The sequence below is a fragment of the Dreissena polymorpha genome, chromosome 12 (genome assembly GCF_020536995.1).
Source record: "Dreissena polymorpha isolate Duluth1 chromosome 12, UMN_Dpol_1.0, whole genome shotgun sequence".
NCBI lineage: Eukaryota > Metazoa > Mollusca > Bivalvia > Myida > Dreissenidae > Dreissena > Dreissena polymorpha.
The window spans coordinates 17,312,923-17,338,291 of record NC_068366.1 but is presented as its reverse complement, the minus strand read 5'-3'; the positions used below and the strand labels follow the sequence as shown (position 1 = coordinate 17,338,291).

The window sequence follows — 25,369 nt, the reverse complement described above, 5'->3', positions numbered from 1 at the left end:
AGTGTTGGATAAGGATTGTATGATTCGGATAAAAGAACTCTTTTATCCGAAACCATAAATATCAGAGTTTATTTGCATCCAATCGTAAACATCTACCTTTAAGGCACTTCCTAGCTATAATTCACAATATTAAACAAATTGATATATACACTGAAAGCGCGTTCTATATTGTACCAACATTGATCAATGCACTGTGCGGGATGTAGTTCACCAAAATTGATCAATACACTAAATGCGCAAGATGACGTTCACCAACATTGATAAATATAATAACTGTGCGAACTACAGTTTAGAAACATTGATCAATGCACAAAACTCTATAGTATTTATCCTCGTTGGTATTTTTACCAGCGTTGTGTCACGTATGCTCTTCCAAATGTCCTCTTTCTGGCCTGTTTTTTTTCCAGCAACGAGAACCAGTAGTGTGACTTTGGGAACTTCACACGATGATGTCCCCATGCTTTATATGTTCGTGAATTTCCGTGATCAATGTGTGTTAGGTGGTGGACAGCGTTGTGTTGAAGCGTATACTTTTCATTAGCTTTGTGATGAAACGTAAGTATGCATACTGCTGTCAACAAATCCTTATATCCCCCCTTCTTTAGTATTTAATATCGCCATGACAAAATAGCAGGGCGTATTAGGTATACAACTTTTTGATTTGACATGATATCCGACATTTTATGTACATAATATGTACCACTATGAATTAATAGACACAATGTTTACAATTATGCTATTTAATGCACTGTTAGAATGACAGGTTAAGTAATTATTCCTAAAAAGTTTTTTTTTGAAATCAAAATCGTCATAAAATATTATTTACTTTTATTCATTTAGTGTTGGTACAAACCTTTATATGTATACATTCATGTTATAAGTACTTCCTTCTTACATTTTACTATACGTTATACAAATGTAGAAAGGGTTGTCTGAATGACGCTTTTTACATACATATTGTATGCAATATGCATCATTCAGCAAAGCGTTACAAACTTCAATATCAAAATTTATTCCGCCGAGCGTATCATGCTTAAATGGAATATTGTATACTTTGTGCAACCTCTATATAAATGATACAGGTGACATCTATAACAGACTTTCGATGTGCAATATAAGAGTGTTTTTATCTTACACGCGCCAGAACACACTGAATCACTACTTGAACAAGTATAGCCACACAGTTCCTATATGCACAGTTTAAACATGTAAAATCAGACTCATTCATAAACATGTGTAAGAAAACTTTCGTATTAATATATGGATTCCTTATTTTATATTCTTAAAATAAATAATCATGTTAACATTAATCAAATATTTACGCCTTGTTTTTACATGTATTATGTAGCTTAGTATTTTGGTGACTTCCCATTAAAAAAAATAATGACACATAGCGAGACACAAACTAGCGGTCAAGATCCAGCTCATCTATAATATTGTTTATAGTTCATGAGGCTGTATTTTAGTATAATCATGACAAACATACGTCTGAAATATACAAGAAAAATACACACATATATATTTAAAACTAGTAACTAGTGTGTAAACATATCACATAAGTAAATACAATATTAACGACTGATTTGTGTTTTACCAATACACTGATACTTCCAAACCCGGAACAGGTGGTTTACTTTGGCATGTGCTTCTATTTTTAATATACCATAGTTTGTGTTTATCTGACATATCTGGTAGTTTATGACAAAACGTTTATTTATGGAACATCTGGTATCATATAAATTGCTGTAATATTAAATTTTAATCAGGGAATGTCGCTAGCAAAGCTTGGAGCGTGTGAAAGAATTATTGACGTGTTATTAGTTTGTTTAATGCTTAATTTGTGTGTACTAGTTTATGAACCTTGGCCCTTCATGTAATGTTTAACATATTTCACTATCACTGATACGCTACACATTTGCGAATTTATAAAACACAAATTGTTTAAACGACCAGAAACGGTGTATGTGCTTAACATCACGTTTTTATATAACATAGTATGCCAATTATGACCGTAATTTTCTGTGGAATGTTAATACTATATTTATGTTTGATTACAAAGCTTCGTTTGGTAACTGATTATGATTATGGTATAAAAGTGTGCAGTATTTGTTAACGAGTTTTTGCGTTACTACTGATTGGCACATAGCATCTAATTGCGCTAACATATTATCATTATCCGTAATTAGTTTGCAACAAAAACAATACAAAATGTGTATTTATACAAATAATTTGTAAAACGACATAACTAAAAGTGGCATTCACGCTTGAAAACCAAGATATAATCCAATCAGTTGTGCGTGGTGTTCGCTTAGGCTTGAATCTGTCGCCATTTAACGTTTCAACACAATATTTTCGAATGGATAATAGTTCCTCTATCACCGAACATATAATTTTATTCGCTTAATACGCAGTTGCGATTTTAATATTTATATCGAATATGTGTTAAGACATGATTAAGTCGGGCGTTTAACATGAACAATATGTTAGAAGTCAACAAAATAGAGCACGTGTCTTGTTTTCTCTGGCATGATTATTTACTGACCAGTCATTGCTGTAATGTACATGAAGAAATATCACGTTTAGCAGACACAATCAGATGCTAAGCTTTAATTTCTTGCAACAGAAACATATACTGTGCGTATTACGTAAATATTTAGGAGCGCATACACATAACTTTTGCAAGTTGCATAATTTATAATATGTTGACAAAATTAGCTATTTTGATTGTTAAGTTTTTAATAAAAGTACCATGGCAACATGTGAACACTAGGTAACGTGCCAGGACATTGTATAATACGTAATGCATTCGCGCCTTTATTAATGCTAGTGTTCAAAAGCATGTGTACACGAAGTTGTACTAACACAGACTGAAAATATACACTGAAATATATGCGATACAATAAACGTTAACATGTTGAGGTTAATAGATGTATACTCTATAGTCATGCATCAGCTGATTACACATTCCGTGTCTCTAAAGTTCCTAAATATGTTCGTACAAAACGTTTACTCTGCACTTACTCTATTTGAAGCAAACCCTTTCCAACGACGCAACAAATTGATGTCATTCGTGTCGTTCAAGAAGCGGTCTCCTATTAAATTTGCGTCAATTCTATCTTAAGAACTGATCATAACAAGTGATCAAACGGAATGTGCTTGTTATCATACGTTTTAAGCTAAGAACTTGTATCAAGGACCAGTTTTGTCATGCTGTGTTACGTTAACCCTTCAATAGAATTCGCAATAGCAGTGCGTTTAGAGCCACTATATCCTGTTGACGGATTGGAACAAAAAAGCAAATGTTGAACCACAATTTTATTGCATCAAATATAATTGATACTTTATGCATGGATGTCGATTCTAGCAGAAACCACCATGATCCAGTTTAATGCCACTAAAAAGAATAACAAATTATATATATAGCAATTATATTGGTGATTGATATTAACCCCTTAAAAATTAAACGAGTAGGTATATTGTATCAGAGCTCATGGAATGACACTATATATTGTTATTAATGAATTTTATAATGTAACTTAACTCGTTAATGTACATCGCATTTCTTTGTATAACAACTAACATAATTTTCATAAGAGATATTAATACGTGCGTATGTATGGTTAAACATGGTTAAACAGCATAACCAAAAGCGGCAGAGCTTCATAAACGTTCATTAAACATATTTGCCATATACAATAATTACTGGCTATCCATAAAGCATTTGTTTGGGTATGTTTTACCATCCAGACCACACACAGGGATGTGTGACAGGTCGCACTCATCAGACGTTGATCCAGCATGCGCACCTTGATATCACGCTAAAAAATATGTATACAATAACACAAGTGCTTTATTGATGAATGCAATTTACGGTATAACTAATATAAAATTGGTATTAATTGATATAAAGGTCTACTTATTATGCAATAACAAAGGTATTTTATGTAGCATTCATAAACTCAGCGACATGAACGTTCGCACATACAAATGATTACATTTATAATTCGGTTTACCCATAGTCGTATGCATCTAACATATATCGTACGTATCTAACATATATCTAACATATATTTTCTGGATTGATGTTAACAAAACGGATGTTGCATTATTCACGATAGTCTTGTTATAGTAATTGAGCAACGCATGTCGCAAATGTCCAATGCTATTTCAATACGTCAATCTCGATGTAAATATGAGTGACCGATTCTTAGATATCTCTTTTGTTGCGCTCGTTTCTCGTCCGTTCGTCATTTTAATGCGCATGCTGATAATCGATTGCACGTTCGTTTTTGTACAATTTTGAGTATTACTTGTTTAACAGCAAATAGTATCTTCGCATGCCGAAAATATATAAAGCAAAAACACTATCTTCCATTAAATAATCAGTCATAAATCATAGCACCTTCCAGATCGCGGAAAAATAACGCATGCAAGTGCAATTGTTACCGATAAACTTACCGTTAGGCACATTTTCGAGACATCATGCCGTTAGTACTTACACATTCACATGCAAGCAAACCATCTTAGTCAAGACATTGCATAGATACTTTAAAAATCCCTTTCACTGACGAAACTGTAACACATTTCAACATTTCCAACAAAACTCTACTGTGAATAATATAAAACATGTACTATTGTCCTAACAATTATAATATCATACTTGAAATTGGTATCTAAACCGTCTCACAAACATATCCGTGTATGACATACAAAACAGTTTATTCGATTTTAAATCGGCGCTCTCCGTGTTTATAAAGCATCATAACAAACAATTACAAATTCAGATCTTTTAATAGAAAAAACCCATAGTAGTATCACCAAAACAACTTACTGAAAACGATGGTGCTCAGGATAAGACCAATTGCGATAATTGTTCGGAGCATTCTGCTGAAAAAAAAGCAAAATACCATTAAATGTTGACTGAAAAACATGTGAATCCGATATTTAATCCTGGTTTGATAAGCATACGCAAATACATATTAATTTTAATTCCTTCATATGTTGTTCTATGTACTTATTACAATTGTATACATTATTATAAACTATTAATCAATTAACAAAAATAACATACCTGTTTTATATCCGTTTTCATAAATGAAAGCTAACGTCGCTGGGTACTATTTTTATAGCTGGTGGATTGTAGCAGCTGTTTGTGTGAAAAACATGTCAGCAATTAACAATTTCTTGAGGGTTATTTTCACTCATTTATAAATGTCAACGCTATCACTTTTTGATGATTTATTGTAAAACATTTCACATACAGACACTAAGTACCGCTGGTCTAAATAATATATTAACCTTTACAACGTGTTAGTGTCACAGACGCGTTTGTCAGACGGTAACATTTTGCGTTACATTTTCGTAAAACAAATTTAAAAAAAACTGTTCAAGTAAACTTAATTAAGTCATGAAGCATATAATAATCATCATATTCACTGTAATCAAATCTTATCGCACCATTTACAAATCTATTGATAATATACTTAATTAATAAAGACACGTATACAACCAATATACTGTCAGGTTTGATAAGTCGTTATTTTTCGTGTTATTCTGTTATCAATGTACACATAAATATTAACAATTATCAACACTTCAGTCATGCTTTACCAAGATAAATATTCAAGCATATGGTGGGAAAATAAAATAAGACAAAATCAAAATGAATGATATATGTCGAATATTATTGAATAAGTAAGACTTAAACACATTTATTAATATTTTTTAAATTTATGTATTTAAGTTACACTGTGTTTATGTTCAAAATTGCATATATTTCATTGACAGACACGTTGAAATCATAGTTATGTTAAACAAATCATGTTGGCATAAACAATTTGTGGCTCTGAACACAAGTGTAAATAAAGTATATATGCTTTTTGAAAATAAAAAATACATACTCAATGATATAAATGTTTATGTTATTATCTGATTTTTATTGAATTTGTAAATAAAGTCACGGTCGTGTTTTCACTTAAGTTGCTTGAATGCAAATTCGTGAACATGTTCATGTTTATTACGGTTATGATGCATCCCCATGCATTCGAAGTTTGAACATTATAATAAACCTCCCTGATGTGTAATTAAATTTCCTAAATTGTTATAATAGCAACACGTTTTTAAACTATTCGTAAATGGCCATGGTAATCAGTGTAAGTCCATAAACCTTTCCACAATACCATAAAGCAGATAATCGTTTTATTACAAATATTATTTATAGGTTAAGTACACTGATTGGACAACAACCGATATACTAAGCACATTAGCGGGCACAATCACTGACTCGGAGGAACAGAGATGTATGTTTAATTCTCGTGAAACTCGGACGTGATTTGGGTTTCAGCGACATGGAACATCTAAGAGACACTGATGTGAGGCGCCAAGTATGCGTATCGAATTATATTGCACTGTAAGAGCTTAAATAATATATGCCATATTAATGTGCTTAGAAATAATAATGGTTCATAAACTTTTACATACAAATCGACTTATTGTTATTAGATATCATCTTGCAATCCCTGTTAAATCAGTTTTCAGAAGACCCTTGACAACGGTCGTCAAAATTTAACACAATGCATGTATTACAATGTCAGCTTCATACCCTTATCATTTAACTAAATAAAGTCAGGATAATGTAATGTGTTGTCGCATTTATAATCATTCCCTTAACGACTATGATTCGTGTATGGAATTGCATGCAGTGTTTCTCAGATGTTGCTAACACACTGATTGATGAGGAGGTGATGTCAGAGTGGAAAGTAACCGGGGCATGTTTATGTATAGAAATATATTGTTTGTCTTTCGTCGTCGGCAAGATTAGCAGATGTTATGAAAGCTTTCTCGGGAATAGATGTTCATGTATTTAATTAACGTTTAGGTATTGCATTTGATTTTGCTTAAAAGGCTCTCGATGTCACGAGTGATTAAGGACACACATTGGTATAACATTTGATTTTGTTTAAAAGGCTCTCGATGTCACCAGTGATATAGGACACAAATTGGTATTACATTTGATTTTGGTTAAAAGGCTCTCGATGTCACCAGAGATGTTGCATAGAGTGGTAATAATCTGCATATAATACTAGAGGAAATGCATACGTTCTTAGCCATGCAAACTAGTGATATCAGGCTCGACCCCAGTTTTGAAGTCGTCAAAAACAACCCAAGGACCTATGTTTTATAAGTTAGGTGGTAGTGTGGTGATTTTGATATAAACGACTTAATCAAACTCAAACTAAGATTATTTAAACACAAATCACTTGACTTATGTTTTAAGGAGTTGTGCTTATTAAATTGTATATACTGTCTATATTTGATTTGCTCAGAGTGAAAGTTTGTGTATTTATACCTATACTTGTACTGTTGCTATAATCTTGTTCATGTAATTTTCAGTTCCTGGTTGACGATAGATGGCGGTTCTTTTTGGGCTTTTTATGGACAAATCATTGTAGTCGTCGTTTAACGCTATAGCATGTATATTCGAACATATAAATTTAATAGTTTACTGTTTTGAAGTATAAACTGTAAAGATTACATAGGCATGCCAGGTTAGCTTATAAAAGATCTTTATGATATCAAATATTATGGTTGGCAACACATTGCTTATTGGCGTATTTAAATTCAATTCTTTTCTTCACACTGAACTCACTGACAAGAACTGCTGCATTATATTTTTCTTATTTTGATATACCTCGATTGAACATGAAATCAGTCTAAATGAATGTAGGTTCTGTATTTGTGTAAAAGTAGGTCAACTTTAAAAAAATAATCGGATTAAATTAACGATAAACCTGATTCAACAAATTTTGCTTTTAAGTATTGTGTGATATTATGTCGATACCATTTTAAAAGGTGTCAAATATTTAATGACCTTACTGGAATAAAGCATTAATAAATAAAGTGAAGTATCGTGATTGGTTGCTTTACGGGACTGAACAATGATGTTCGTGTTAATTATTTTTAATATCGCACTGCAATGCAAGCTCGCGAAAGCAATATAAATTTACGGAATAAAATCATTGGGTAATCAACAATGAAGCCCTGGCGAATTTCATGGACTTGTAAGCTTTTGAATTTTGTTCATAATTGCATTACCGCAACAAAATTATGTTCAATACTTTTATAATTTCAAAAATTCGCCTTTATAAGCAGTATGAATTATACTTAACTACTTTGCGCTCAGTATGGGCAATTGTGTTATTGTAAATTCACGGAATGAAAATGTGAAATAAGTCGAAATCAACGTTCTCGAATCGTGATGAAAATAATGACATATTATTAAATTATTACATAGTGAATGCGTAGCATACGGTAATGATTAGAGAGTTTCACAAGTTTTAACACAGTTTGATTTGATATTTTTATTTCGATAAATGTTGAAATGAATCCAGGGTGGCCATCTGTCATCGTCCCTTGTAGGTTCCGAAGGCGCCGCAGAGAGTTAAAATAAATTTGAGCTTCCCTCTGGGAAAACAATGAATTAATGCATAAAGGCTTATCAATGACGATACTTTCCGCTTTATTTTATCGTTCATTTTTAGTCAGTATCTTCTTATCAAAAACTGATTTAAGGCGGAAGGGTCAAACCTGATTTGCGTGGGATAAGCTAATATATAACGACACTTAGTAATACATTAAACCCGGTTATCCCAGAGCGAGGCTCGTTCATATGCATCCACTACATGATCCACGCTGAAAGATGCTTAACTTGACAACGGACAAGTACTACTTATACATGCATAATGTCCTGAAAGTCACATCAGATTGCTAAACAATTAATAAACTAACCTAAATGATTTTTTTCTTTCCATGAGGTAACTGTTTGCGTAAGTCAGTCCGTCATTGCCGCAAACGTAGGACAGGTTCATAGGGCAGATGCAGTCGGTCTTACGACAGGCGCCATAATGCTTCTTCGCTTCCGATCTGGAAACCATACATATGGTCACGCCACTATACGTGTATGATATTGTATTTGTCTAAAGAGTAAGTGTATAACTATTTTACAATTGACTTTTATCGTTACAATTCCATACCTTGTCCAGATCGCTTACCCATGAGACGAAGCTAGTTTCGGCATGATCGAAACAGTATTTTAGCAGACAACAATATTTGTAACAATTTTATGTTGCATATTTATAATCAATTCTGTTGTTTCTTTGTTGTTTTTTTTTAAAGATTTCACATTACGCAAAACAGTTTTTACCAAATCACTGTAGCGCTTTGATTTCATACTCATTTAAGATTTTGTCGGTAAAACGTTATATTCATCCTATTAATCGCAAGAGTATAAGTAAATTACATATAAATCTAACAATTATAAGCAGTATGCACAATTTATTGCATCAAATTACCCACTAAATATTGCAGACATTAAATAAATTTGTTGTTTTTTTTAATCAGGTATTTAATGTAAACAGTAAATTAAATGGTGATTTTCGGCTTTCATGTTACTAAACAATGTTCATGCATTATTTTGAAGTGCAGTTGCAAAAATGATGAGAATAAACAGAAAGTTAAATGTCCGACATACTTTCATCAATTCATGTCGGAACCATGCTGCAGGATAAAGCATTTGGTGTATACAGACCACTTTGCAATGGAAACACTCAAGGGCATACTTGGTATTCGGGCTTTTTATAGAGTTGAATACGACACTTCAACGAAATACCCACGTTTTGTTTAAGTGATTCGAATAATCATTGCACAGTAAAATTTATTAACTGTGAAGTTTATCGTTTACAATGCCGGAACCACACACTGGGCGCCAGTCTATTGTATAGATTTACGCATAAGTCATGGCGCTTGCAATCATAGTGCCACAATCACTTTTGCCTCCTTATTTTGTTTACACACTCCTGAAAATCTCATAATGTTATATAGTCACAAAACAATATAAAATTTATATCAAATCGAGCAAAATACAACTCATAACTTGATACAGTTACGCGCAAAGGTAAAATATTTTTGCGAAAAGAGTAATACCTCCGGTAATTTCGACTGAAAATAAATTTTAAAATGAGGATGTTTAAGCTCACATTCTGCTCAATTTGTTTGTTTCATTACCCCAGCAGCAATTTTTATTGATTAATTTTCGACACAAGTAAACACTGTTTTCCGCAAATGAAGACGTTTTCTTGATTGTAATAAACATGATCAAGCCAGCAAAAAAAGATAAAAAATTGCCTTTCGGAATAGTAGGGTCGGGGGAAGGGCGGGAATAACAATACATATTTTGTTTCACAAAGAGCTTAATATAAAGCCGATAATAACCTACTAAGACAAACACCTGACCTTGAATGGTCACTATCAGACACGGACAAGCCAACACACAATACAAACACACACAATTTTTGGGCTCTTTATTTCTTCCGGACCATATTGTATTGCTAAAGATTATTATTTAAAAGCAGACAATTTCTTTTGTGCACGGTGAAACTTATAACGGAATAAATCTAGTTAAAATAGAAAAAAGTACATATGCGAGTACGTAAAATGGAGGGGAGTGATGATGCAAAACTGCTTTTCCGAGTTAGTCAACGTTTTACCACATTGTCATATCAAACAACATGACAATATATATATATATATATATATATATATATATATATATATATATATATATATATATATATATATATATATATATATACTCACATACAGATTAAAAAGTACTTTTGAAACGGTGCAAACATTACGAATATGTTAAACGGAATAAACAACTTGTTATATTGTTATATTATCAACACATCGCTTGATAATGCTAATGCAAAGGTATTGAAGTCAGATGATGACTTCGGCCTGGTTTCCAACTTGTAAGAGGAACTTGATAACCAAACAACAATAGCTGAACTGACTAAAGAGATTGCACTCTTGTACAAATGTAAATCACATGACATGCATGCACACTCCCATTTGCCTAGACTGAAGGAATTAAAATTCCTATAAATAACATGGTCGATACATCTGATCCTAGAATGTAAAGAACACTTTATTAACCAACTTTGCAAAATGACTTACATGTGTGCGCAGCCATCGAATAACAAAATGGAGTGACAACAACGTTATATTTTACGCGCAGTTTGATCGGATCGACTATAGATGGGAGGCGGAAAACTACAACGGGCGAGGCATGGTATGGTATTGCGCAAGGGGGGGGGGTTAGAGGGTTAGGGTTAGGGTTTGGGTTAGTGTTAGGGGTCGGGTTAGGGTTTGGGTTAGCCTAAACCCAGCCCTAACCATAACCTGACCCCTAATCCTAACCCTTACCCTAACCCTTTTTTGGGGTTATCACCCCTGACCATGCCTCGCCCGTTGTAGTTTTCCGCCTCCCACTATAGATGCAGTGTTTATACTCCATTTAATTATTTACAAGAACATAAAAATGAATAAACGCTTGTGTTCTTGCTTCGTTGATAAAAAACGTTGCTTTGATACTGTATATTTAAATGCAGTATGCTCAAAGTTATATATGTTCACGTTTGACGGCAAATGTTTCGCATCATACGCAGTATGTATCAATAGGTCAAAGCATGTGTAAAACATTTAATACATACGCTGAGTATATGAAAATAGTAATCGGGCTAACACTGGGGGAGATAACTAAGCCGATACTGGTTTATATTTTATATGACGATCTCCACATGTTTTAACAAAATAAAAATAAGGCGGTAGGACATACGTTTGATTAAATTACCGTGTGCAGCCGATGTGGTTGTTAAAGATGAAACCCCGGAAGACCTACACTTGTATATGAACTTCAATATGAATTTGTACCATCTTTGGTATTCACGTTACAAAATCAAAACCTTAATATTGCATTCAGAAACCAAGGAGCTACCAAACGTAATGAGCGGTTAGTATATGGTAACGAAAACACATACATTGTGAACGATTATATAAAACTGAGTGTAACACTTAATTTTACAGAAAAGTTCAATTGTAATACTAAAACCGTGCGTGTTAAATTCGTAAAAGCAATAAACATATTGAAATCCAACCTTAAACGTTAAGATGTAAACCAAATGTATCTTTGCAGTTATGTTTTGCTTAAAGATGTGCGTAGCGATATTGAAAAAGTGCACCATAAACTCCAGAAAGCCGAAAATCAACATCAAGCCTGTCTTTGTAGAGTGAACTTGGAAGATACCAGTTGTATATTAACAGATATGCACAAACAGTAAAATATATTTTTTAAATAGCGTAAAGTGATAATATTAAATTAACTTTCATTTTTTAAATGGCGGGATTGCCCTAAATGATAATAACTTGAACTAGTTAAAAAAAGTAAGGGGGATATTTTCATAATACGCATTTAATATATGTGGCATAACACTCCACAAATCATTAAAATACATGGTTGGTCTACTAGAAAGAAAATGATGATATATTTGTTTTATATAAAGCAGCAACTACAAACAACATTTCGTTTGAATCGGATTTAAAGTCAAGTTGTCAAGAAATTAAAGAACTGCGATTACGAACTAATGCAGGTGTGCACATAACATGGTAATTAAGACCGACAGGTATAAAAGATTGAACACAAACTTGCGACTCTGCAAATTACGTGACAGCAATGAAGTAGAAGATGAGTTTCTTTATGTGTTAACATTTTCCAAAATTAGAGGAAACTGCATTACAACTTATTATAGCTGCAGAACTAGCAGTTCAAACTCACAAAATTATTAAATACACAAAATAAAAGTTAAACGTTTAATATAATATAGTTCATTTCAAAAGCACTCACGATTCGCCAACGTTATACTAATGCAAAATTATTATATATTTTATATGTTAAACTTTAAAAAATACATTCTGATATTTTATAATATGTTGTACTTAACCATTTTGATATATCGTATACTTATATTATACATATTATATTCCCATTTAGCATAATTCGGTTTATGCCGCTTCTACTTAAAGTCTATGTGATTGAGACCCAAATTATATGTTGTGTTTACCTTAAAAACTATAATTATTTTTATATTATACTGATTATAAAGTATATGATATATATTTTTTATTTATATGTATTTATATATTTATTTATATTTATATATATTGAGCCGTTCCTACTTAAATGATATGTGGTGTGGATTCGATTTGTATTGTTTCGTTCTCCTTAACATGCTAATCATTTTTTACTTTAATGATTATAACGACATTATGCAATGGTTCCATATTTAACAAGATACAAAGTTAACATATGATATAAAACGAATTTTCTTTAACTACCTTTAAAGTTTATACATAACTGCATGATAATATATGCCTACACTATTCAATTACTAAATTCAAGTACTTAGTATTATAATCGTGTTCAACCCTAAAAACTGCACAGTGTATGTGTACTTCAATTATATAATTTAAAAAAAATGTTCTGTTCTTTTAAGACGTCCTTTTAGCAATACAGCTACACATATCCAGCAATTTAACAGTCATACATCTGTATTATACATTACATTAATAGTCGCATTGTATTACAATCGGTATCTTTTCTCTGCGACGATGGTATATGTATAATTAATAGAAACTGACCTAACTGCATAAACATTTACTTGCGTTTGCCTTTGTTGATATATCGTAACATACATAAGTGTGAAGTAATTATTAAAATGAACTAAAATTGATACACCAAGAACTGTTGTTTGTTTTCGGTAATGTGATGTAAAACAATGTATACATATATTTTTCAAGTATGGCTACTAACGTTTTAAAGCACTATTAATATAGTTCCACAATTATTGTTCGAACACTATATAAGGCAAAATCTACATCATGATGGACATGTATGTATATACACTAAATTGCGTGCATACAATGGACTGTTGTTTTGATTTTGAGAAAGTATTGTATGAATTTCCACGCACAATGCGAAGTTTCAGCGATCATATTACTTCATTACTTTTAACAAGAGATGCGAAGAACTACAATGAAAATCGTATTTTTGTCCTATGGCTATGAAATATATCCAATAAGGCAGGAATACCGAAGGTAGCTCGACCAGCCTCTTTGTTATTTTATTAAAGAGAGTAAGTGAACGTTTAAGTGGAATGTATATCTGATTTTTTTATTACAATACTTTTTTGTAAACACAATAGTCATTTATTACACAATACAAAATTAATTATTACAATATGTGTTCGTTGTTTCTTTTGTAAGACTTGTCGTGTTGACTGCTCATCTTCGTCAGTTTTGACAAGACCCTTTATGTCTTAGCCAAACACCTCTGCAAATAATCAATTGAAGTGATTAGAACTATGACAGAAGTAGATACATTTCGAATAATAATATTTTAATTTGGTAAATGTTTCGAAGAGGTAATTATTTTTGTGGAGCTAATCAGTAAATGCCGGAGATAAATCTGTTTTTTTTTATAAAACGATAAAACTAATCATGTAAACTAATCGGTTAAAGGGTTAAGGGTAAATCGGTTGGAAGCGCACATGGAGTAATGAGATTTATCGGCTTAAGAGGTAAAACTATGTTTACTTGATGGTAAAAACCTGATTACGAGCGTTCAATCCTTAAAGGTGGATGGCTTTTGTTTGTCTATAATTTTTATTTACTTTACGATTACATATGCATAAATTATTTGGATATGGAATCCGTTTCAGACATGCATTTATTACTGGTATTAGTTGTCCCTTTCTGACAGCTGTGTGCAATATTGTAATATTTGTGCGTTTATTATGATTTACAGATGCATATATTATTGATTTATTAACAACTCACCTGCATTTGAGAAGGCATAGGTTACCATAGTTTTTTCCATCAGTCCCACACACCTGGTAAAACTCCGAGTTACAAATGCAATACTCTTTACATACGACTGGACTGCGAGGACCAACTAGTCTGTGGAAAGTCGAATTATGTTGTCAATCGGTGAATTTGATTCATCGGTAAATGGAGTAAATACTGGGTTAATGGTGTAAAATAGTTTGCGACTGCTCGGACCAAATATATAAAGCCCTCATCGTTGGCAATATAGAATCAGATTAAACAAAACACACAAATTGATACTAAAATGTTAGATATTTAGTACTTAAAAAACAAAATGCAGTGTCTTAGTGACTATTTAATAACTTCATATAAGATGGGACGTATAGGTATGATAAATCGAAGAACATTTTTTAACGTAGAATAATATATCAGACCCGACACGAATAAAACAACGGCTCGGCAAGCCTCCACATTATTTTAGTCTACGCTTTAATTGTTGTATTACAAAAATATGGCCAGTAACATGTTGTACCCCTTCATGTATTTTTTATGGATATCGTTTATTCCAATTGTGGTTCAGTCGATTCTTATACGTCATGCATCTCAACATGTTTTTCATTGCCATAGGGAGTTTATTTATAGTTTTACCATCATATGTACTTACACAATTGAATGTAAAACATTTTTATTAAAATGCACGTTGCTAAAGTGTTTGATGCACAAGACAGAGCACACATAAACAAAGGTTAATTTTCGTCCACACTTTATAAATAAAGGATGCTATGACCTTATTTATAATTTGAAATTTCACGACAGTATCGACAACATTTGAGGCGAAATTAGCATATTAAAGTGATATTATGGGCATCTTACAGTTTATAGGTGTATATCGCAACCGTTGTTTATTTTTGGTGTTTAAAATTCATATACACTTATATTTGTGAATGCAGCATCAACATACTAAAACAATATCCCGGAAAGAGAAAAATAACTGCTTTTGAATACCAACCGTACTTTCGTTTCGCAACTGACGACAGAAATGTTCGTTGATTTCCGAAGACGGTGTACCGGAAGTGGATGGAAATTAAAGCGTTTCACAAACATCAATAGATCAACAAAGCGAAATGCTATCATTAAAGTACATCTACGTCTCCAAATAAAAGAAACGGTGCATAAAGGACATGGCATCGGTTTGTATTATTGTGCAGTATATGATTGTCTTGTAATTTTGCATTAGAAGTACCGATTATTATCCAAAAAAGATGCAAACTCCCGATTTCGATTCTCCATCATGTCCGTTATGGCGTTGGCAATGGTATTGTCTGGCAAATAAATAAGAATAAAGTTGTTCATGTAATTTTTTCTGTAGAAGCACTAGCAGCATCATTCATTTTGTTACATATGGCCAGTCTGAAATCAACTTTAAAGAAAAGAGGGCTGAAGTATAAATCAGTTTGCTTTTGGAGTTGTGCAATGTGATATATTTGTAACGCTTTAATAATATTACATGATTTATTTTACATGTACGCCGTATGACAACATCTGCGGATGTATCAACATTTCTTTGTGCTTGTACCAGTCCTTTGTAAATGTTGAATTATGCGTAAGCTGGTGCTAAGGAGTGTGAGACTGGTGTAGCATATTTCACCACCACGCATGAACAGGCTCAATCAAACCAAGTCTGCAACATTTTCATTTTTTGCTCTTGTAACCCATATTTACAGCTGCTATATAATTTGATGTATCAAATGACTTGCTCATAAATAATTTTTTTTTTATTTTTAAGGGAGGAGAATCCAGTCCATTTCCTGCGTCAGAAACAGATGTTCAGATGGAAGCATAAAGTTATTCTTCTAGTCCAGAAAGACAAGTAAGAGGAAGAGGACCAGGTCGTGGGAGAAGATCAAGGAGTGGGTCAAGGAGTGGGTCTAGAGGGCGTGGATCAAGAGGGAGTGGATCCAGAGGACATGGTTCAAGGGGTCGAGGTTCCATGGGCCGGAGACAAGCTTATGAAGAGAGAGAGCAAGCCTTGGCTGAGATTTGGCAGCAGCGTCAAGAAAGAATGAAGGTATATTTACCTAGATAGCACATGTATTAAAATCTTTTTAGATGGTTCCCCTGGATAAAATGTTAGCGTCATATAATTATGTTATGATAAAATATAGCTGCTATTGTAATTGAAAATTTCTTATTTCTCCACTTTCAATTTATAATTCCAAAACAGAAGCAAATATGAAATATGACACATGTATCCTTGTTCAAAGTCAACTGTCAAGCAGTAACTACTGTAGTGTTAGCAGTAACTTCAACTGTCCTGCAGTACATTTGTGCTATTACTACCACTGATAAGCATGTACAACTTTATTTAGAACGTCTGAGGTGAGACTGATCAATGTGAAACGTAGGGGTATACAGTACTTTAAGTAATGTAGCAATAGACTGAGTTTATAATATTGTATTGTGCTGTGTTTCAGGAAGTGTTGTCACACATGACAAGAGAAGACATGTTGGACGTCTTGCAGAAGGCTGTAACGAATTATCCAAGCCTCATGTTTGACATAATGAGGCCTGCCCAGCGACAGCCTGGAGGCTTCCACCCCGGACCAGGTCCAGTACCAGATTGGTGTGTGTGTGGGCGATGTCGGGAGATGCCGACAGAACGAGAGAAGGTGTGCTGCGAGCGGGAAAACTGTGACTCCAGTTTACCGATTATTTCCTATTTCTTCAAAAGTTCAAGGTCATGATTACCTATTTTCAAAAGTTTTTACCTTACTAATGAATTTTAAATGCCATGGCATACAGATTTTCAAACTTCATATGTATATGCACCTCACTGAGATGTACAACTCCACCTGTTTAGGTCACATGTTAAGGTCGTTGACATTTCAATTTAAACGTTTGTCACTCTGTGCTCAATGCATGACATCACTTGAGCCTATATTTATAAAAATTGGTACGTTCGTGTACATGTTACACGGTATATGTTTTTTAAAACTCATAATTTGTGCATATATCAACATGATACATACAACACACATCTGTTTTGATGTTGCAAATTAAGAGCTCATACAAATAACTTATTTTTAAATGATACTCTTACTCATAGAGTTAAAAAACACTTGGGCTATGATTTTTGGTGTTCTCTATAAAATGGCCAAAGTAAAAAAAGCTTCTAGGGTGATAACATTTTTCAAAATTTACACTTTGTAGTCACAATAATTAAAAATAATTTGCTTGCTATAAAAAAATGTGTATTTCAGGATTTCCAACTCATTTTCCTCGACGCAGGAGTGCTTGCCATTGCAAGACTGTATAGGCGGGGCATGTTGGTGTTTGATGATGAGCCCGACCAGAAGGCAGCCAACAGACACCAGGTTTACCGTCAGTACATTTTGTGGTCATATTGTAAGCTTGGTGTCGGGGACAGACGGGTTATTCCTTCCTGCTGTGTTTGGAAGATTTGGGATACCTATCCAGATCCCTTTGGACAGTATACTGGATTCCTTCCAACAAGAATTAAGACATTTTTATGTACCGTTATGTACCGTCCTAATTGATGTCAATTTTTTATTATGCCCTCCTTTGAAGAAGAAGGGGTAATTTGTTTTGCACATGTCGGTCCGTCCGTCGGTCGGTCCGTCCACGAGATGGTTTCCGGATGATAACTCAAGAACGCTTAGGCCTAGGATCATATGACTTCATAGGTACATTGATCATGACTGGCAGATGACTCCTATTGATTTTCAGGTCGTTAGGTCAAAGGTTAATGTCACATTGAATCGAAATAGTAAAGTGGTTTCCGGATGATAACTCAATAATGCTTACGCCTAGGATTATGAAACTTAAAAGGTACATTGACCATGACTGGTAGATGACCCCTATTGATTTTCAGGTCACTAGGTCAAGGTCACAGTTACTCGAAATAGTACAATGGTTTCCGGATGATAACTCAAGAATGCTTAAGCCTAGGATCATGAAACTTCATAGGTACATTGATCATGACTGGCAGATGACCCTTATTGATTTTCAGGTCACTAGGTAAAGGTCACAGTGACAAAAACGTATTCACACAATGGCTTCCACTAAAAATGATATACCATATGGGGGGGGGGCAGGCATGTTTTACAAACAGCCCTTGTTTGACCTTGTTTTCAATGTTGTGTAACCATGTTCAAACTTGACCTAGATAACTTAACCAACAACAATTGAAACATGAAAAGCTAAAATACATTTATATAAATTGGAAATTGAAAGAAGTTATCACTAATTTGAAATTACATACATGAACATGTGTAAATTGATTATATACATTTAAATAAGTTCCTAGAACATATGTGCTATAAATAGAAACAATTACTAACAGAATGTCATTATCTCAAAGTTTTAGAACGCTGAAATATAGGGCTGCTGTTTAAAACTTAAAAATATATGTGTAGATCATAACTGTCATTTATCAATAACATTAGCATTTACAATACATAGGTAAATCCTACTACATACAAGTACGTATTACGCATTTGAAATCTCAATCTCCTTATTGTCTTTCGGTTATGCCTACATGAATATTAATCAGCCAGAAAAAGTATTACGGACCAAGGGCATTGCAATATAAAGTATAATGGGAGTAATTTCTATGCAATGCCGGTCAGGACATGTTATTTTCTAATTGTCATTTGCCACTTGCTTTTTTTTCTATTTGCCAATCAACTTTAGGCATTTTTTCTATATGTTCATCGTTTGCTATTTGCCCCTTGCTGTTTGCCAGATTCCATTTGGGAATTGCTATTTACTACGTTTCGTTTGCTTCTCGACATATGCTATAAACATGTCATTTATCTAGATGTTACTTTCTATTAACTAAATAGTATTTGCTACTTGCCTTTTACTTTTTGCAATATGGTATTTTGCTATTTGTGTTACTATATAGTTGTCGGTTGTCATTTGCTATTGGCTACTTGCCATTGGCTAGTTGCCATTTGTGGTTTGTATCCAAGTATAACAGAACTAGAAAACAGCATATGGCATCTAGCAAATGGCTTGTAGCATCTACCAAATGACTTTTAGCAACTGACAAATAACAAGTAGCAAATGACATTTAGCAAATAGCAACTGACAAGTAGCAACAAGCAAATTGTAAATAGCAAGACAATAAGCATTTCATAGTAATTTGAATGTTTTCAGCACCTTTTACAAAGTCAAAGTTTTTCTGGTATACTAATTTGTAATAATAAAAGAATATGATCTGCTGCAAAGTAATCATATATAAAAAACACTATTTACTTGTAGTCCCATTTTACAAACATGGTATTCATTGGCCAATAACAGTTGAACAGCAAAGTATTGATAGTAAGTTGACTTGGTAAAATTTGACATATGTATTAATTAATAATTACATTGTATGGGCTAAATACTATTTCTAAAAATAATTAAAAGAACAGTTCTAATTGGTAAAAGTGGTAGTTTTTATTTCTTTTTAAATTATTTGTGGCCTATACACAAGATGCAGTGTATAAAAATACTTTGGATCTTGATCAACATATGTAATATTTATTCCGATTCGTTGGTGCCACAGTTTGGGATTTTATTTCATTTTGTTCTTTTTATGTCCATAAGTGTCTTTGAATCTCGTTGAACTCATAATGAACCAAATAAGAAAGTTTTACTGCTCTTATTTCTTTTTAGAATGAAATTGCAAAAAGAATTGCATACAACTGAACAAATATGCCTCGGTAACACTTTCACCGATTTGATTTCTGATTAACTATGTATACAATCTGGCATAATTTGTGGCAATCTGTTTTGATATATTTCAGTAGTTAGTCTTTGTTATTCATTGTATTGCAGCATAGTATTACTTGAAAAGTTGTGACAAACTGAACGTGCACACAATTTGACCATTGGTCAAACAACTGTAGCTGAACCTAAGTAATAAAACCATAACATAACATACTTTTCAATATAAATCTGTAACAATGCGTTCTTATTCATTTACAATAATTGATAGCATTCCGGTAAAAATTGCAGCATACCACAAACATTCGTAACTTCTAAAAACACAAAGTTCAACACTAGTACATCAGTATCTATAGGACGGCTGAAATTGACATTTCTGGGTTCATCCCCGAGGTTTAAATTGTCATTTTTGATAGATTCACAAAGTTCAGTAACTTTCACTTGAATCTTGAAACCTGTGCCGCATATATTTGTTTTGTTGGGGCTGGTTCCACTAGAGACAAGTGTTTTGAAATGCGGCGAGGATCATCTGCTGCCAACTCCTTCTTTCTGCTCATACCGACTTTGTCATTGATCCTCTGTACCAGGGCCTCCTCAATAATGTTGTCCACATATTTATAGCTCTTGCCCTCTTTCACCTGGTACACAGATCACCGGCAGCACTTCTTATTCCATTCTCTGTTCAGCCTTGAAAAGAAATGGTTAGTGTTAAAAGGTTCAGCAAAAACGGCAATCTTCCAAAGATTTAAAGCAGCCAGAAACATTTTTATATAATCTAGTCTTTGCACCAACAAGATGAACTAAAGGTCAATATACCCACCACCTGAAATAAGTTTCAAATTTAAGCAGATTTGACGATACAAAGATTTATAGATGGTTGACATTGTGGTGAGTTCACTGACTTGCTTTGGGTTTGATTGGCATTCAGGTCATCCAATTTTTTTGGCGAGGTAGTTGTGAAACTGAATTAAACCTCAACACAAGAGCACCGCGAATGAGTGCAGATGCATCGGCTGTGGTGTAGTTTAATATATGGGGACCAGGCTTTAACTTCACCTCAGGTTTTTACTGAAATCAGCCAAGCGTATATACACAAATTTGAATAAATCATTTGCATACCTAATTGTACCATCTTAATTCATGAGTGGTACTCGGTCAACATTCATGTTATTGTCTAATGCTGCCAACAAGTTTCTCGCTCTGTAGACTGGTGGTGTGTACGCATATCGCTTAGCGCAGTACATAAGGATGTGCTGGTGGAACCCTTCAATGTCGGCAGTGCTCCTGAAGTTGGTAAGCATAATGATGAAATCATTTTGTTTTTATTTCAAATCGTTCATGATTTGCATCCTTATCCATAAACACCTGTAACCACAAATACATCCCATACATGTTAACAATGTCATCATAAAAATAATGTTCAAGGTCGTCGCCTGCTCAAAATCAAGAGCAAAATGGAAATAAATTATTGCTGCAAATCACACGCTTTGATTCTGAGATATTAAGTAAATTCAGCAATAAACCAGAAAATATTTGACTAGCTGTGTTACTGTGACCATGATCTTATGCGCATCTGCTGCTCCAGCCTTAACTTCCCTATCAATCAACACTCTAGACAATGAAGGTTGAATTTATATAAGTGAAACTAGTTATGGTTTGTAAGCAATTTGAAATTATATATACCTGAAATTTAGGTAGTAGAGGACGTTCCCCAGAAATTTCTTGTCAAGCACAATTGATGCTAAGCTTTTAAAGCTTGGCAATCTCTAGAAGGGTCCAGCCACTCTGTCTCCCTGTTTTCTTCAGGTATTGGGCCATGAAGGCACGTGTTGGACCAACTTCCATGCGGCAAAATCCACTCTTGCTTGTTGGTATTGTGGTGCAATACACCTCTCCATATAGACTAGAAATATAATGATAACATAGATACAATCAGCACTTACCCAATATTTCTTTCGGATTCGGATATATCATTTTTTAACGCATTCTGGTTTAGAGCCTTGTTCAGACGAGTATATGGATTCAAAGAAATCAATCCACTAAAACCTGTGAACCTATAATTGATAAATTTATCTTTCTGTATAGGACATTGCGATTAAAACTGGGACATGTTTTCTTTAACGGACCCTGGAAGTGCAGCATTGTCTTGCATGGGGTGCTACTGCACCAAGCCAATGCTAAAGTACATGTATGATGTGGTGTGTGTGTGTGTGTGTGTGTGTGAGGTGGGGGGGTCCTGCTCCCGCTCCCCCTAAAAATAACATCCGACTGTTTCGTAAACATTAAAAATTTTCAGGGTCTAAACTCCATATTTGATGCAGCCATCCTTGTAGTGTTTGCTATTGACATCAACGTCAGTTAAATGACGTCATGTGACGTCATGTGACATCAGCATTGCCTCTTAGTACAATGAAGGTTTAATGCTAACAAAAGTTTCTAATGAGAAGATGGTACAAATGCATTTTAGGACAGATGATCTTGACAAAAAAATGCAGATAATTATAACCATAAGCAAACTTCACTTGTGGTTTGATATTATAAATACGCTGTATACCAAATATGCATAAGAAACCATCATCTGTTGGCAAGTCACATTCATTGTAGAGTGGTTAACACATCTGACTACTGATCATAGCCTTAGTATTAGGATTGCTAAGATTGCTATCCGCAAGGGTACAAACCCTGCAATGGACCGATCAATTATTTCATTGAGCAAGGAACTTTCGATAAACATCGCTTAGTACAGGTTGGTTCAATGAAATTGAGATGAGAGTATGTCTATAAGCATACAACTTCCATATCATATTGACCGTTCACCTTTTTTCCAGTAGACGGAAAATAATCAAATAAATAACACATTACAATATATTATACACTGAGTCAAAGGGATCCTTATAAGATAACAGGCTTATAGGGCTGATAACAGTACTTACTCATTAGAGCTCCAATGCCAAGGGTGAGCATCTATCACCACCTCTCCAACTGTGACACCTTTTTCTTTAAGGTCGTCCATGGCTGACTGGAACCCAAGCTTTTCCATATTTGGGGACTTTCTCTCTGTCCTCCTTTTGTCAACAGTCTTGAGGGTCAGAATCTTTTTGGAATCCTTCTTCATAAGGGTGTAGCTGCAGTATTGGGCGCAGTATCCGGGTGTGTCATTGCGACCATCGCCTAATGATAAATAAAATTATACAAACATAATACATACTTTTATATCAAGACAATTATTACTTATTTTATGACATTGTAAACAAGCTATATTGAGACGAAAAACTTACTTTCTGTGCCATAAAAAGGGATTATAATAACAAGGGCTGTTTGTAAAACATGTATGCCCCCATATGTTTTTTGTCACTGTGACCTTGACCTTTGACCTAGTGACCTGAAAATCAATAGGGGTCATCTGCCAGTCACGATTAATGTACCTATGAAGTTTCATGATCCTTGGCCTAATTATTCTTGAGTTATAATCCAGAAACTATTTTAATGTTTCGATTCACTGTGACCTTGACTTTTAACCTAGTGACCTGAAAATCAAAAGGGGTCATCTGCCAGTCATGATCAATGTCCCTATGAAGTTTCATGATCCTAGGCGTAAGCATTATTGAGTTATCATCCGGAAACAATTTTACTGTTTCGAGTCACTGTGACCTTTTATTTCGACCTAGTGACCTGAACATCAATAGGGGTCATCTGCCAGTTATGATCAATGTACCTATGAAATTTCATGATCCTAGGCTTACGCATTTTTGAGTTGTCATCCGGAAACGATTTTACCATTTCGAGTCACAGTGACCTTGACAATTGACCTAGTGACTTGAAAATCAATAGGGGTCATCTGCCAGTTATGATCAATCTACCTATGAAGTTTCATGATCCTAGGCCTAAGCGTTATTGAGCTTATCATCCGGAAACCATCTGGTTGACGGTCCGACCGACCGACGGACATGTGCATAACAATATACCCCCTCTTCTTCGAAGGGGGGCATAAAAATAGTACAGGCATTCTGTCTGATGGTATGACCTTGGCCTTTAAGAAGTGTTATTGGTGTAAGCTCCCTTTACTTTTGATTGAATCCCATAACAAAGACAAAGTTTAGGCCAGAGAAGATGGATTAAAATTCTTTTTACAAAAAAGTAACTTTTTACACCAAGTATGGCATTAACCTTACCTTTGAAAAGGTAGGGGCTTTATATAACAGACAGTCTAAGACTTATTGGGAACATCCGTTTCCTTTTCCATGCAGTCAATAGTGAAGTGAAAACTATGTTTTTATTATTTTCTGACAATGTGTTTAATTAAAAACATATCATCATTTGTACAAGTGGCAGTCTTACCAAGAACAATTACTTCTGTGTCCTTGAACTCACTGATGACTTCTTGCTGATGAGCGGCCCAGTACCTGTCAATGGTTGGCACTAAATAGGTGCTTTGGATTCTGTGGAACTGATCAGCTGAAGGGAATTTCAAGTGCAGCATGTCAGACCACAGAGCCATCTTCCCATAATTGTTCTCAGATGTCAGGATGGTAGAGCAGACAAGAAAATCTCTACTATGAAGACTTTTATTAGGATTGGTTTGGAACACCAGCAGCCACATGTCTGTCCATCATCACAGACCTGAAAAAGAATTGAAGCGTTTTTTAGTTGTGCATATAACAATATTTCAATTAATTCACATGGGCGATCCATAACCGCAGGTGTCGCCTTATGGGAGCCCATTTCATAGATGGGCATTTTTTTACAAAGGGAGTTCATTAAAATTTGACCACCCAGTGTTATGGTTCTTTGTTACTGCACTTCCTCCCAATGAGCTCTTAAATGGGACCATCCAGAGTTATGGTTCTTTGTCAATGCGCTTCCCTCTTGATGGGCTCTATCATTGTATGAAATTATGAGCTGATACATTTCATAC

The 25,369-nt window shown here is 34.1% G+C and overlaps 1 protein-coding gene and 1 pseudogene across 1 annotated transcript; one reads left to right on the top strand and one right to left on the bottom strand.

Annotated features, from left to right (window-relative positions):
- Positions 1-6,674: 6,674 nt before the first annotated feature.
- On the top strand, positions 6,675-18,278 carry LOC127852404 (uncharacterized). The gene is made up of 4 exons (XM_052386357.1): positions 6,675-6,745; positions 16,579-16,789; positions 17,196-17,428; positions 17,981-18,278. Exons 1-4 carry the CDS (start codon positions 6,675-6,677, stop codon positions 18,276-18,278), a joined length of 813 nt encoding a protein of 270 aa, XP_052242317.1.
- A 2,416-nt stretch (positions 18,279-20,694) lies between these two features.
- Positions 20,695-25,054, bottom strand: LOC127852403 (uncharacterized; annotated as a pseudogene).
- Positions 25,055-25,369: the final 315 nt, after the last annotated feature.

Excerpts from the sequence above, each read along its gene's own strand:
- LOC127852404 (XM_052386357.1), top strand. The coding sequence starts at position 6,675 with ATGATTCGTGTATGGAATTGCATGCAGTGTTTCTCAGATGTTGCTAAC. Across the intron at positions 6,746-16,578 it reads CTGATTGATGAGGAGGTGAT|TCCAGAAAGACAAGTAAGAG; the intron begins GTCAGAGTGGAA and ends TTATTCTTCTAG. Across the intron at positions 17,429-17,980 it reads AACTGTGACTCCAGTTTACC|GGATTTCCAACTCATTTTCC; the intron begins GATTATTTCCTA and ends ATGTGTATTTCA.